This window comes from Anguilla rostrata, chromosome 16 (genome assembly GCF_018555375.3).
Source record: "Anguilla rostrata isolate EN2019 chromosome 16, ASM1855537v3, whole genome shotgun sequence".
NCBI classification, from domain to species: domain Eukaryota; kingdom Metazoa; phylum Chordata; class Actinopteri; order Anguilliformes; family Anguillidae; genus Anguilla; species Anguilla rostrata.
This window is the reverse complement of record NC_057948.1, coordinates 9,191,213-9,203,741: the sequence shown is the minus strand read 5'-3', so window position 1 is coordinate 9,203,741 and position 12,529 is coordinate 9,191,213. Positions and strand designations below refer to the sequence as shown.

The window sequence follows — 12,529 nt, the reverse complement described above, 5'->3', positions numbered from 1 at the left end:
AATCAGTCAGGCGTAGAACAACTATTAGTACTAGGCCCCATCAGAAAGGCCTAGTACTAATAGTTGAGCACAAGAGGGCGCCATACTCCATAGATTGTTTGATGATGACCATGCCTCGTACAACTCGCGTCAATCTATTTCCTGCACAATCCATTCTCAAACCATTCGTTCGGATATCGTTTTCGTCCATGTGAGAAGCTTAAAATCACAAGTCACAGAAATCTAGTCAAGGTACGATGGCTACTGGGTAAGCCAATGTTCCACACTGAGCAAAAACAATTCACCGTAGGCGTGAAATGGGAGGATGTGATTGGCGGCTGGCTTTGAGGAGACCCCCTGTCATTTGCTAGGTCAGTGTTTCCCAAACGGTGTGCTGCGGCAGTCTGGTGCCTCGTCAGGTGTGCCGTGTGAAAAATCCGTTTAAAATTTTTTTTAATGCGCAACTGAAAAAAAAACATTTAATGGAAAAAGCTTCATTTACAAAAGTTCTCTAGCTGTTATGAATATTCATGTACATCTCCTCAAATCAGAAACAAAGTTGTCTAGCTGCTATGAATATTTATGTTATTCTCAAATCAGAACCAAAGTTCTCAAACTCTATTTACTTTCCATAGGCTGTTATTGTTGAAGGCTTCCATTAACAGTACATTTTGGCAATACCAAGCAATCAGCATACATACAGAAGAGGATGTATTATATGCACCAGACCTGAGTTCATTACAGCTTTATAACTTAAAATGTAGTAAATAATAGTGAACATAAGTATGTTCTGCTGTATTGATTGGATAAACATACTTAGGTTCACTTGTTGAATGTTTTATGTTAAAAACGTGTTAATTTGCTAGAACCTCATAATTGCAAGAAATAAAACCTTTATTTGGACATTGGCTCCAATCATCCTGCAGCACAACTGACTGTTAGCTAGATACATTACCCCTTTTCTCCTCCTCTGATAAAGTGATCTCCAGAAATTACACTTGACAGATGATATGCCCCATCAGCAGTAGGGGGTGCAGAGATGGAACTTTCCATGAATGTAACTGTCAGTGCACAGAGGTCAGGCTCATGGGGAGATATTGTAACTGTGCTGGGATCACACACACACACACACACACACACACGCACGCACGCACGCACGCACACACACACATACACACACACACACACGCATACACACACTAAATAGCCAAAAGTATGTGGACACCTGACATCCAACATCTCATCCAAAATTTTAGGCATTAATATGGAGTTGGTCCACCCTTTGCTGCTGTAACAACTTCCACTCTTCTAGGAAGGCTCTATACTAGGTGTTGGAGCATTGCTTACAGGGATGGGCTTCCAATTAGCCAGAAGGGCATTAGTGAGGTTGGGCACTGATTGGGTTTGGCTCGCAGCTGGCTTTCCAATTGATCCCAAAGGTGTTGTATGGGGTTGAGGTCAGAGCTCTGTGCAGGCCAGTCAAGTTCTTCCACACTGCTCTCAACAAAACCATTTCTATATGGACCTTGCTGTGTGCCTGGGGGCATTGTCATTGAACGTTGAAACAGGAAAGGGCCTTCACCAAACTGTTGGGGAAGCACAGAATCGTCTAGAATGCCATTGTATGCTGTAGCATTAAGATTTGGCTTCACTGGAACCAAGGGACCTAAGCCCAGACCATGAAAAACATCCCCAGACCAAGGGGTGTCCAGATACTTTTGGTCACGTAGTGTACATAGAATTCTGCATACAGACACGCGCACAGGTGCTGCAGCACAGAGACACACAGACACGCACACGCACCCATATACGCGCACGCGTAAACGCGTGCACGGACGTGCGTTCACACAGGTGAATGGCCACAGCTGCGCAGGCACTCACACAAAAGCGCACTCTGCCAGTCTCTCGCTGCAGGTGAGTACATGAAGGTGCTGTGCAAGGCTGCCAGGATAAAAGGGCGCTTCATTAGCCCTCAGAAGAATGTTCAGGCTTCTCTGGTTTTCAAGTTGTTTGACTGCAGATGAAGTTGGTAGCTCAGATACCATGACAGCAGTAACAGGCACCACATTCACTCAAAACACAGCTGTGCTCTAGCAAATCCCATTAGTATGCACTATGCAGTATGCAGTATGGTATAGTGGTCGTGTAGACTGAAGTGTGGTTTCTCCGGTACAGGACAGAGATGGGGTTACTTGTAATTTGTTCACAATGATTACAACGGCTCGCCTTATCAGTCTGCGTGGGGCGATTTACTGTGTTATAGGTCAGGGAGGGGCCAAGACAACGATGGGGTCAGCAGGGATGTTCAGCCTGCGAATGAGGGTTGCTGTTATTCAAAAGCAAACACAAATCAGAACCCTCTCTACCTGCATGTCTGACACGTCCTGGATTTACTACATTGTGGCCAGTCCTGTATGTGTGTGGATGAGCATGTGCGTGTGCGTGTGTCTGCGTGTGTAAGTGCGTGCGTGTGCATGTGTGTGAGGTGTGTGTGTGTGTGTGTGTGTGTGTCAGAGAAAGACAGAGAGATTGGCTTCCCATTTTATTCCAGCCCTTTCATGCTTAACAAGCTAGGAAATAGAGTTGGGTATAGTCGCAATCTGGAAAGCTGCAATCCTTTTTGTGTAGCAGTACAGTGTAGTTTATATAGTCACTTGTATGGTGATGTCATAACCTTCAGTTAGTAGTTTAATACAAATTTCCCCCCTCCCCCTCGCAATACTACCACTCAGGTTATGAAAAGTGAAAACCACCCTAACCAACAAACAGGTGAGTGCCTGATTGTCTCTGTTGAAAGACTGCCACAGGAGTTCGTAGTGATCTCAGCAGTATTTCAGTTCCAATTGTTTGGGGTTTTCCTCCTTTGAAAGCCATTTCACATGGAGCTCGGAATGAGATTTGACTGGAGGCATTAAGCAGAACTGAGGAAACGCTGAAAAACACTTGTCGACATCGAAGACAACAGCCAAATTTTCATTTTGCCCAGTGATTCCTTATGCCCTTGATTGTCTCCTGTCGATTTAGGGTGCTTTTCTTATTTCTACCCTGGAAAAAATAAGTCCAAAGAAAAAACATGTTGTGCCCCTGACCTAAACTACACCTGCCCCGGCCCCAAGTTAATCAGAACGAGAAAGAGCCCACTCACCCAGAGGGAGAGAGAAACTCGTCTTTATGTTCCACACAAAGCATAAACAAAGCTGAATCCTGGGATATGCACACGTTCCCTTTCAGGCCCCCGGTCCTCGCGCAGGGAGAGCGCTGTTTTCAACCTGAAGAGCCCTGGGGAATGCACTTACGCCGGGCACCCACCGCACGCGTCGCGTAAGCGTCGCGTAAACAGCAGGGCGAAGCAGCACGGCGCGACGCGTAGATGTTCCCATGGTTCCGTTTGTGTCACGCAAGGCTGCGTAAAAGCTAGTATGCTCTCGCAGTCTGCAGTGCGATACTCGTGTATTTCACGTTTGTCACGACTGTTGATTATGGGTAAGTGATACTTGGTGAGGACTTTTCAGTTGTTAATTGGTATGTTTCGTTACCTCGTAAATACGTGAGAAGCAAACGCTCTCAAGAATTACCATAAAATTAAATCGAACGAGCCTGCGTAACATCAATCAAACGTATTAATTTTGCTGGTTAACAAGCTGCCAATCATGAAGATATGTAATGATCATAGAAATAATATCGTAATCACCATTGGAATTCGTGTTTCTTGTCTTCGCGTCAAACATTTAATCAGCTAATCATGAAAGAATGACAGTTTACTGAGGGATATGAACACAGAACGCCATGAAAACGCGAAGCTTGAAGTACAATCGATAGGCTACGTTTTCTGTTGGTGATTTCAATTACCCCCCTCCGAATAAGCAGCGAACTAGTTGCCTTTCCAGGTGCATTTTTATTAGGTTTTTGTTTAACATAGGGACCACCCCTAAAGGAGAAAATAAGTCAGAGCAGTATACTACATTTAGGCATTCTGTGATAAACAGCCATCGTGACCGCGACAGCCGAAAATAGAACTGAAGCGAAACTCACTCTTCACGTTCGCGCAGTTCGAGAGAGTAACGCAGGGTTCGCACTGGTAAAGACAAACGTCGCCCGCTGCGTTGTAATACGTACTTCAGCACCGTCTCGCGCGTAATAGCGCGTAGTTGCTTCCGCCGAACGAGCCGGGTGCACGCTTAGGCGCTAGTCCTACTAGCGCAACTTGCGCGGTTTCGAAAAAAAATCAGTTGTTTTGCCATTAAGACTACAGTGTTCTCTTTCTCGCGCTCGCTCTGTAAACTTTTGAGATCACTTTTCAGATTCCTTCACTTCAGTTCATATTCCACCTGCGCGTGAACGACTGATATCCGCGTCGACCGTCTTTGCATTGTTGCGTTCTGCCGGACTGAGAAAATGAAACCATAGTGCGATATTGTGCTTTGGATATTGACACCACGATACTGCATTTTGTGGACACTTGGGGCCGGGTGTCTAAAAAGACCCTGCTTCAGCCCACACCCTTTCCCCTCTCCCTGCACCGTGACAGAGCAGCCACTTTCAAAACAAACGTGTTTTGATTACCACGGAAGTCCCGCTGCAATAGAAAATAGTTTCAATAACTGGGCTTCGATAGCTCTGCGGAATCTCCTCACGACTGAGTTTGACAGCTTTAAGACAGTCTTGAGCAAAATGTAAAAAAAGTAATAAATAAATAAATAAATAAACGCTGGGAAAGAAGCAGAGCTGAAAGACAGATAAACAAATATATAAAATAGTGTGACTCCGGAGAGGGGCGGGGGAGTACAGGTCCAGCGCAGGCGACGCAGTGTTGCGTATTGGCTTTCATTCACCAGTCAGCGCTCACACGCTGCGAAGGCGGACACACGGATTTTCGAACTCCTGCGTAGTGTTTGAAAAGGACCTCCTTCGCTGAACTGTGATGCATAACGGCGCATACCTCCACAGTGAGCGACAGCGCCTGTTAGTCAGCGGGGATGATCTGCCACAAAATGAAACGCCGGGTTCACAATTCCTGAGGACACGACCGGAACCGACAGCTTGACATTAAGTAAAATGCAAAACAACGGATAACCCTAACGCAGCTGAAAAAGTTGTTTTTTTCCCTGCGTGCTGAAACCAAGTAAACGTACTGGAACAATCTTTATGAAGCGTCGGTTTACCTGAAAATGGAGTTGGAGGAATGCAAAATATCCGTGTGGGTTTGTCGGGAGGAGAAGCTTGTCTCTGGGCTGTCAAGACGCACTACCTGCGCCGATGTCGTCAGAGTGCTCCTGGAGGATCAGAACTTGCAGCAAGGCGCTTCTGCGGCTATGCTCTCCGGGTCTCCACAGTCATACTGCATTGTGGAGAAATGGAGAGGATTTGAGAGGATTTTGCCGAACAAAACAAAAATCCTTCGTCTCTGGACAGCATGGGGTGATGAACAAGAAAACGTGAGGTTTGTGTTGGTGAAAAATGCGGCGTCCTTACCCAACAACGGACCTCGGAGCGCGGAGGCGCGGGTCGTACTTAGCAAGGAGAGTCCTTGCGTGTACAAGGGAACAGCGAGGGCAACGATGGCTTTCTCCCAGGAAAAGCAGCGGCGTATTGTCAGAAAGGCGTTCAGAAAGTTGGATAAAATCAACAAAAAGAGAGAGGAGGCTATATCAAAGGACTCCTCTTCAGTGGAGAAAATGGAAACTTTAGTACACCTGGTAATATCGCAAGACCACACCATCCGCCAGCAGATCCAAAGGATTAAGGAACTGGATCGAGAGATTGACAGGTATGAGGCGAAAGTTCACTTTGACAGGATGAAAAGGCACGGGATCAATTATGTGCAGGACACATACTTGGTCGAGGGCAAGCCGGAGGCTGAGTCAAAGAGGGACAGCGACAAGCCGTGCTCTGCGGAGGCTCTCGCTTGGTTCGAGGAGTACGCCAGCAGATGCGAGGAGGTCATTAGGCTGCAAGAGGAGCTGGCGGAGCACGAGGCGCTCATGGACAGTATTACGGTGGAGATCCAAGAGGAGCTGAATCAACGGTGGATGAAGCGACGGCAAGAAAAACTCTCGAACGCGGACGCGGAAGCCAGCGTCGAGGAGCCCGCAATTAGGGTAACTACAGCCACCCATGCGACAGGGAAGGACGTGGCTCCTCCAGAGCTTGACATTTCGTCGGAAAACGAATTGCTTTTCGAGGAGGAGAGAGTCAAAACGCAGCTGGACACGAGTTTATATATTGGTCTTCGCTTGAACACGGATTTGGAGACTATTAGAGGTGATTTGGACATGAGCCAGGGGCTGTGGGATGCGAAAGTAAAAGAGCTACAGGATTTACTGGAAAAAGTGGAGTCTCTGGATTTTGAAGAAGCTGTGAAACCATCAGTTAAGGGCAAAGCAAGTGGCTCTGTTGTAACCGAGACCGAATTGTTGCCTTCTTTAGAGGCAAACAGCGGGTGGGTGGAACAGGCTAGGGGACTTTCAAAGAAATGCGACACTAATGACGAGGACTCGGACACCGGGCTCAGCTCAATGCACAGCCAGGACTCGGACAACGCACCTGTCTGCGAGTCGCTAGTATAACTGGTGCGAAACGCTTACACATTCACCCAGTAAATAAACTCAGGGAAACGTGCATTTCACAACACCTAAACGTGTTATTCCCTCTGCTAAATGGAAGAGAGAGAAAAAAACGGCAACATGCGTATTAAGTTACATCAATTGTAGCATATCTATGATGTTGAACCATGCATAGTTTGCCACTAAAATACTCACCTGTAGTCTCACCGAGTTGTTCAGTAACCTAAAATAAATGCACAAAGTCCGTTATTCCGTCCGTACCACCAGGCATAGTATTGACAAGCTGAAAAAATCATTCAGTTATCTGCTTATGTGTTCCCAATGTATGTGCGTAAGTCCCAATGTTATTTATAACAAATGTGTAGAACTAAGGAACAATTGACGACTGCATTGTAATTGCTGAGAAGAAAAACGTGTTAGGCAGATGGATTTTGGTTTGTAAACACTAAGGTTGTTGTGGAATTAAAGGAGATTAAAATAAGAACGAATTAATTGTTTCAATGCATGCACGTGCAGGTTAAATAATTTACGCACGGGTCACTCCACGTTGTTAAGAATCTTGCATGGTATAAACATTTTTTTTTTTTGCCCGAGGATTATGTTTGGAGCCATCCTACTCATCTAATGTATGTTACATATAAAAATAAATAGGCCAACTTTGTTTCGAGTAAATAATCTAAAAGCTAGTAATAGTTATTATTTTACCAATTAACTGCCCGCTGATTAAAATAGTTCAGTTTTAGATCAAAGTTCGGTTTTTCATTCTTCCAGGGGATTGCTTCCTCTTTGATATGTGTAGTGTGGACCAAAATGTCACGCACCGTTGTGCTTAATATGAGCCATACCTCGAGACCACCGGCGCGTGAAGAGATGTTATTCTTGACTCTTGCACGTTCTGACCGAGCAATGACGTAAAAGCAGATTGTATCAACAAAACCTTACATGCCTTATATGTAGGGATTCCAGACAGGTAAAGTGGATTTGGATTAAATATTAGCTATATAGATGCCTATTTTCCTGACACATCCCTGATGTTGAGCAAGACTCTCATAACCATATGTGCTGAGAAGTACAGGGTTAAAACACGCTTTTAATGTTTGTTGCTCGTGGATGTTTTTCCGCTCGCGAAGGTTCGCTGATGTGATGGACTTCGGAAATGATGTTGACTCACTTGCCTACAATACAGTTAAAAACTTCCACATAGCAACAGCTGTTCTTATCTACACCTGTGGATATCATGGGATTTGGCTGTTTCACAAAAAAAAAAAAAAAACCTGAATGCATTTCATTTGTTGAGTAATACTGCAAGGATTAAATTACACACAAAGGGTCTATTAGACAAGCTAACAATGCTTATGAAAGACACACAGAAAATTCCTCAGTCTGAATCCAACATCAGCACTTTCTGGTGAAACTGCTAATCACTTTAACTATGTGTATGGAGTAAAGTATTTTCATCTCAGCAACTTGCATGATTTCATGGTGAAATTACACATCGGCTGCGATGTGTCAACACAACAACTTACCAAATTCAGCAAGCAGTTTTAACATAAGACAACATACTCCTGTTGTAATATATTGCTGGTAAATATCCTTACCAAGGCCTGTCAATTAGCACAATGAGGGAGTGTTTGATAATATTTCTGAGGGAATGGATATCCACGTTGTCACAGGTTAATGCATGCAGTATAGCCTTGACTACCATATAATTTTGCCTGGAGTAGCTTCATTTACATTTAAATGTTTCAGTGACTTCACCATGGCTAGCTTCACACAATGACTTCTATTTGTATGCCAAAGAGACACCAAGACAGGTGTATCAAAACTGGTCTCGGTTGAGAAATGTGACATGATCAGGAAAAACATAATAATGTGCATCTGAGGATGGTTGAATGCAGTCCATGTGTTGGTAGATTTAATACAAATACTTACTGTTTTCATTTGCCTTGAAGTACATTTACAGCTGTTATAGCTTTCAGAATTATCTCAATCTGCCAACGTGATTTATATGTTATGTTCAGGCATGTTCTAGCATGCACATAATTAGTAATTGACATTGTAAAGTCATATACGGCGAGCTCCATAATGGTTGGGACAAAGACATGTTTTTTTCTTGATTTGGCTCTGTACTCCACAATTTTAGATTTGTGATCAAACAATTCACATGTGGTTGAAGTGCTTTTCTTTAAGGGTATTTTCTACACTTTGATTTCACCATGTAGAAATTACAGCACTTTTTATACAGTCTTCCACTTTTTTGTGCGCCATAATATTTGGAACAAGTGGCTTCCTAAATGTTTTTGATTAGTCAGGTGTGTTCAAATGCTTCCTTAGTGCAGGTATAAGAGAGCTTTCGGTATCTAGTCTGGATTCTAGGCTTTTGATTGCCTTTTGGAGTCTGTTATTGGCATTTGTTAACATGAGGACCAGAGTTGTGCTAATGAAAGTCAAAGAAGCCATTAAGAAGCTGAGAAATAAGAAAGTCTGATAAGAAAGAAATTAGTCTTCCGAAAATCAACTGTTTGGAATATCAAGAAGAAAGAAAGGTGAGCTCAGTAATCGTAAAGAGTATAGTAGGCCAAGGACGACCTCTACAGTTGATAACTGAAGAATTCTCACCATAATGAAGAATCCCCCCCCAAAACCGGTCTGGCAGATCAGAAATACTCTTCAGGAGGCAGGTGTGGATGTGTCAGCGACTATTATCCGCAGAAGACTTCATGAACAGAATCTGCACTTTAACCACGTGTGAATTGTTTGATTACAAATCAAGAAAAACTAAAATCTTTTTGTACCAAACATTATGGAGCTCACTCTAAATTCATACTATGAAAAACATTGCTATTGATATGCAGCTATTCTCCACTTATATTTAGCAAGTGAAACAAACATTGATTTTAATGTTGCGTTAATCCCTGCTAATGGAAATATAACCACTGTTTACTTTATGGCACTAGCGTATACCTCACCTTTGTGTACCATCAGGACATGCCACTAGCTACAAGCACAGTTACCATGGAAAACATGAAATCTCATTCCCTCAGTCATGGAACGGCAGAAGTATATCTCATCTCCTCCACTCCAGTAAAGTCAGCAAGGGATTCCACGGGAGTCGCGGAAACAAGCCCCAGGCGACAGCCAATCGGCCGAGGCTCAGGCGTGCGCCACCCAGCAGTGACTTTAACGCGGCCGTTTGGCTAGCCGAGGGACTCCCAGTCGGACCCAAGTGGGAAGCGCGTTGAATTCGGGGCGAGAGAGCGGGAGAGATTACCGGAGGGTGAAAGGTCAAATTGCACGAGATCGTTAGCGGTTGGCGGCGCGAGGCTGGGACGGGGTGTGATGAGCGCACTGAACAGCTGCTGGGACCGCGCGGCGGGAAGCAGCAGGGCCCTTACGTAACGGCCCCCGATGCGGGGAACGGCATCACGCCACGCGCGGGTGAACCGGAGCCTGGGGGGGGAGGGACGCGCGCGAGAGCGAGGACAGGGCAAGGAGAGGTCAAACGGCTCTCGACAGGGCAAATGTGGAGGGGAAAGGGGGGGGGGATTTCACCCCCCTGCTGCCCAGCCCTGAGCGTGGAAGTGACCCAGAGGGAGGGGTGTGTTTCCTAGCTCAAGTTCCCAAACTGTACTGGGGTCCGCGGACCCCTCAGGAGTCCATAAAGAAAATAAATATCACCTCATTTCAAAAAATCTTTTGATTGTATTTACATTTTCAGATACTCGGTAAGCTGTAAGAATGTATTAAATATTTGCATTGCACTGATTCACTGCATCATTTACAGATGCATTATGTAGTGACATCATGATTTAAACATGATTTGATGTAATAATGTGTTAGTCTTTACTGGAGTACTGGAAAACAGTGCCTGAAGTAACCAGTTTATTGAGTTGAGGAGTCAGATGGCTTCAGAGAGGAATAGGGTTTGGGTGGCAGTGTAGTATAATGGGTAGCATAATGTTGCATTATATCATTGAGCAAGCCTGAATGAGTAAATATCAGTATTCAGTAAATATCCAGCTGTATAAATGGGAGTGTATGTACTGTAAGGTGAGCGAGTCACTCTGGTAAAAGCCTCTGCTGAAATGTGAAATGAAGCCCACTGCTCTCGGTTACATTGTTGGGACGCTGGGATGAGTGGCCTTGTTTAAATCCTATTCTCTGGTAGGCCTGTTCAGCTTGGTCCTCACAACGACGCGTGAACTTGACAGGCTGGGGTCTGCAGGGGGTCCGGTGGAATGCAGGTCGAGAAAGCGTGAAATTTTCCCCTTATGGCCTCATTATGAGCTCAGGAGTCAGGTGGAGTTGGTTTGGGTGGTGCGCAGTGAAGACACCCATCCCCCCCCCCCCACCCCCCCCACCCCCCCACTGACGCTCCCAGCCGTATGATGTGTAGACTCATGACATGTATTCATTGTCCTGCATAACAGCAGGAGGGAAAACTGTGGTGATCTGAAGGCCCCACAATCTTGAGCAGAGCTCACTGCCTGCACAGCACTGTATGAAGGAGGGAAGGAGGGAGGGAGGGAGGGAGGGAGGAGGATGATAAGCGAGGGATGAAGGGGGTGCTAGGTTGATAAAGATAAAGAGATTGAAAAGAGGGCTTAATAGCAAAAATGTTCCGCGGTTGCGGAAAGGGGTTCAAGGTTTGGATTTGTGAGGATGAGACGGGGAACATCTGGTTGGCTTAGTCCGCGGTGATCCGAAGGGACCAGCTGACCGGGAACGCGCCACCTTTTGGAAAAATACCGAACGGCTGTCGGAGGGATGGGCAGGGCTCACTGTCTCACCTCAGGATAAGATGGGCTGTCATTCGTTTGGCTCTATAGCCTGCTCAATCTCCAAAATAAAACCTTCTTAAAGTCTTCATTTAAAGGAAAGGAATTTAAACATTAACTGTTTTGTGTGTGTGTGTGTGTGTGTGTGAAGAAAGTAAAAACCCAAAGCACTATTATGTCCGTTATGACTTTAAAAATGTCATTAGAGCTGTAACACAGTACTCTGGGTAAAATTGCAAATAAACCCTAACAACTAACAGCCGTCCACTGAACTTCAGTCAACATTGGTTCATTTAAACACAGATAATTACTGCTAACAACTGTCTTTGACAGTTTTGATTAGAGCGAGGCTGTTTACAGAGTTTTAAACACTTTTCATTCACGCTGACTGAAATCCTCAAATCCCTCTGTGAAGCCATTAAACGTTTAATGGAATGAAGTTTAACTGTGGGAGCCCTCATTGGCAGAGACGTTTTCATTCGGTTCGGCAAGTGGTGCGGATAAAATCCATTCACACGTAATCCCATTTCGGGACTGTGTGAGGGAAAATGGACGTCACATTCCAAGACTTCAAATACCTGCTACTTGAAAAGGTAGGGAAAAAAGGAAGCATTGTGAGATCGTACGCCCCCTTTAATGGTTACATTTTCGCTCGAATGCGAGCCTATGCTCAGGGTCCCCTTCAATTCTCTGCAAAGTGGTTTGGCCTTAAGATATGTGGAGTAATCCTCCCCCCTTTGTCCTTGATGGCTAAACACTATAAAGCGCCAACATTTTTGAACCTCCGCCCCGACCAACACAAACAACTATTGGACGGGATCCTACAATTTAGAACGGCGATGTTCGTTGACCTGACACTCCTAATTCATAGCTCCAGCAGAACGCACACGCAGACGCGAATGAAATTGTTTAATTTGCCGAATCTCGCAAGTTTGTTTGCTGTTTTTGGCAAATTGCTAAGATTTACCAAACCAAATTAAAACCGCATAGAAAGACGTCTAAATAAAAGCCCCTTCTTTGCTCCGCACCTTCAGAAACATAAGATATTAGTTTTCTGTGTGAACCTCCCATTCACTTCAACGCAATTAAAGTGAGAAACCTCGGGAAGGAGGGACAGAAATCCAGGAGAGGGGGGGCGGGAGATCCCGTCAGAGAAATTGAAAGTCGCGACCTCCTGAGCATCCCAAGTTTCGGTTTTAGGTCCGCTCT

General features: G+C 45.0%; 1 protein-coding gene across 1 annotated transcript; it reads left to right on the top strand.

The window, feature by feature from the left end:
• The first annotated feature begins 4,572 nt into the window (after positions 1-4,572).
• On the top strand, positions 4,573-7,043 carry rassf10a (Ras association domain family member 10a). Its single transcript, XM_064312886.1, has one exon. It carries the CDS (start codon positions 5,148-5,150, stop codon positions 6,543-6,545), a length of 1,398 nt encoding a protein of 465 aa, XP_064168956.1. The 5' UTR covers positions 4,573-5,147; the 3' UTR covers positions 6,546-7,043.
• The last annotated feature ends 5,486 nt before the right edge of the window (positions 7,044-12,529 follow it).

Bases quoted from the DNA above. Each gene is read 5' to 3' on its own strand.
- rassf10a (XM_064312886.1), top strand. From the start codon at position 5,148: ATGGAGTTGGAGGAATGCAAAATATCCGTGTGGGTTTGTCGGGAGGAG.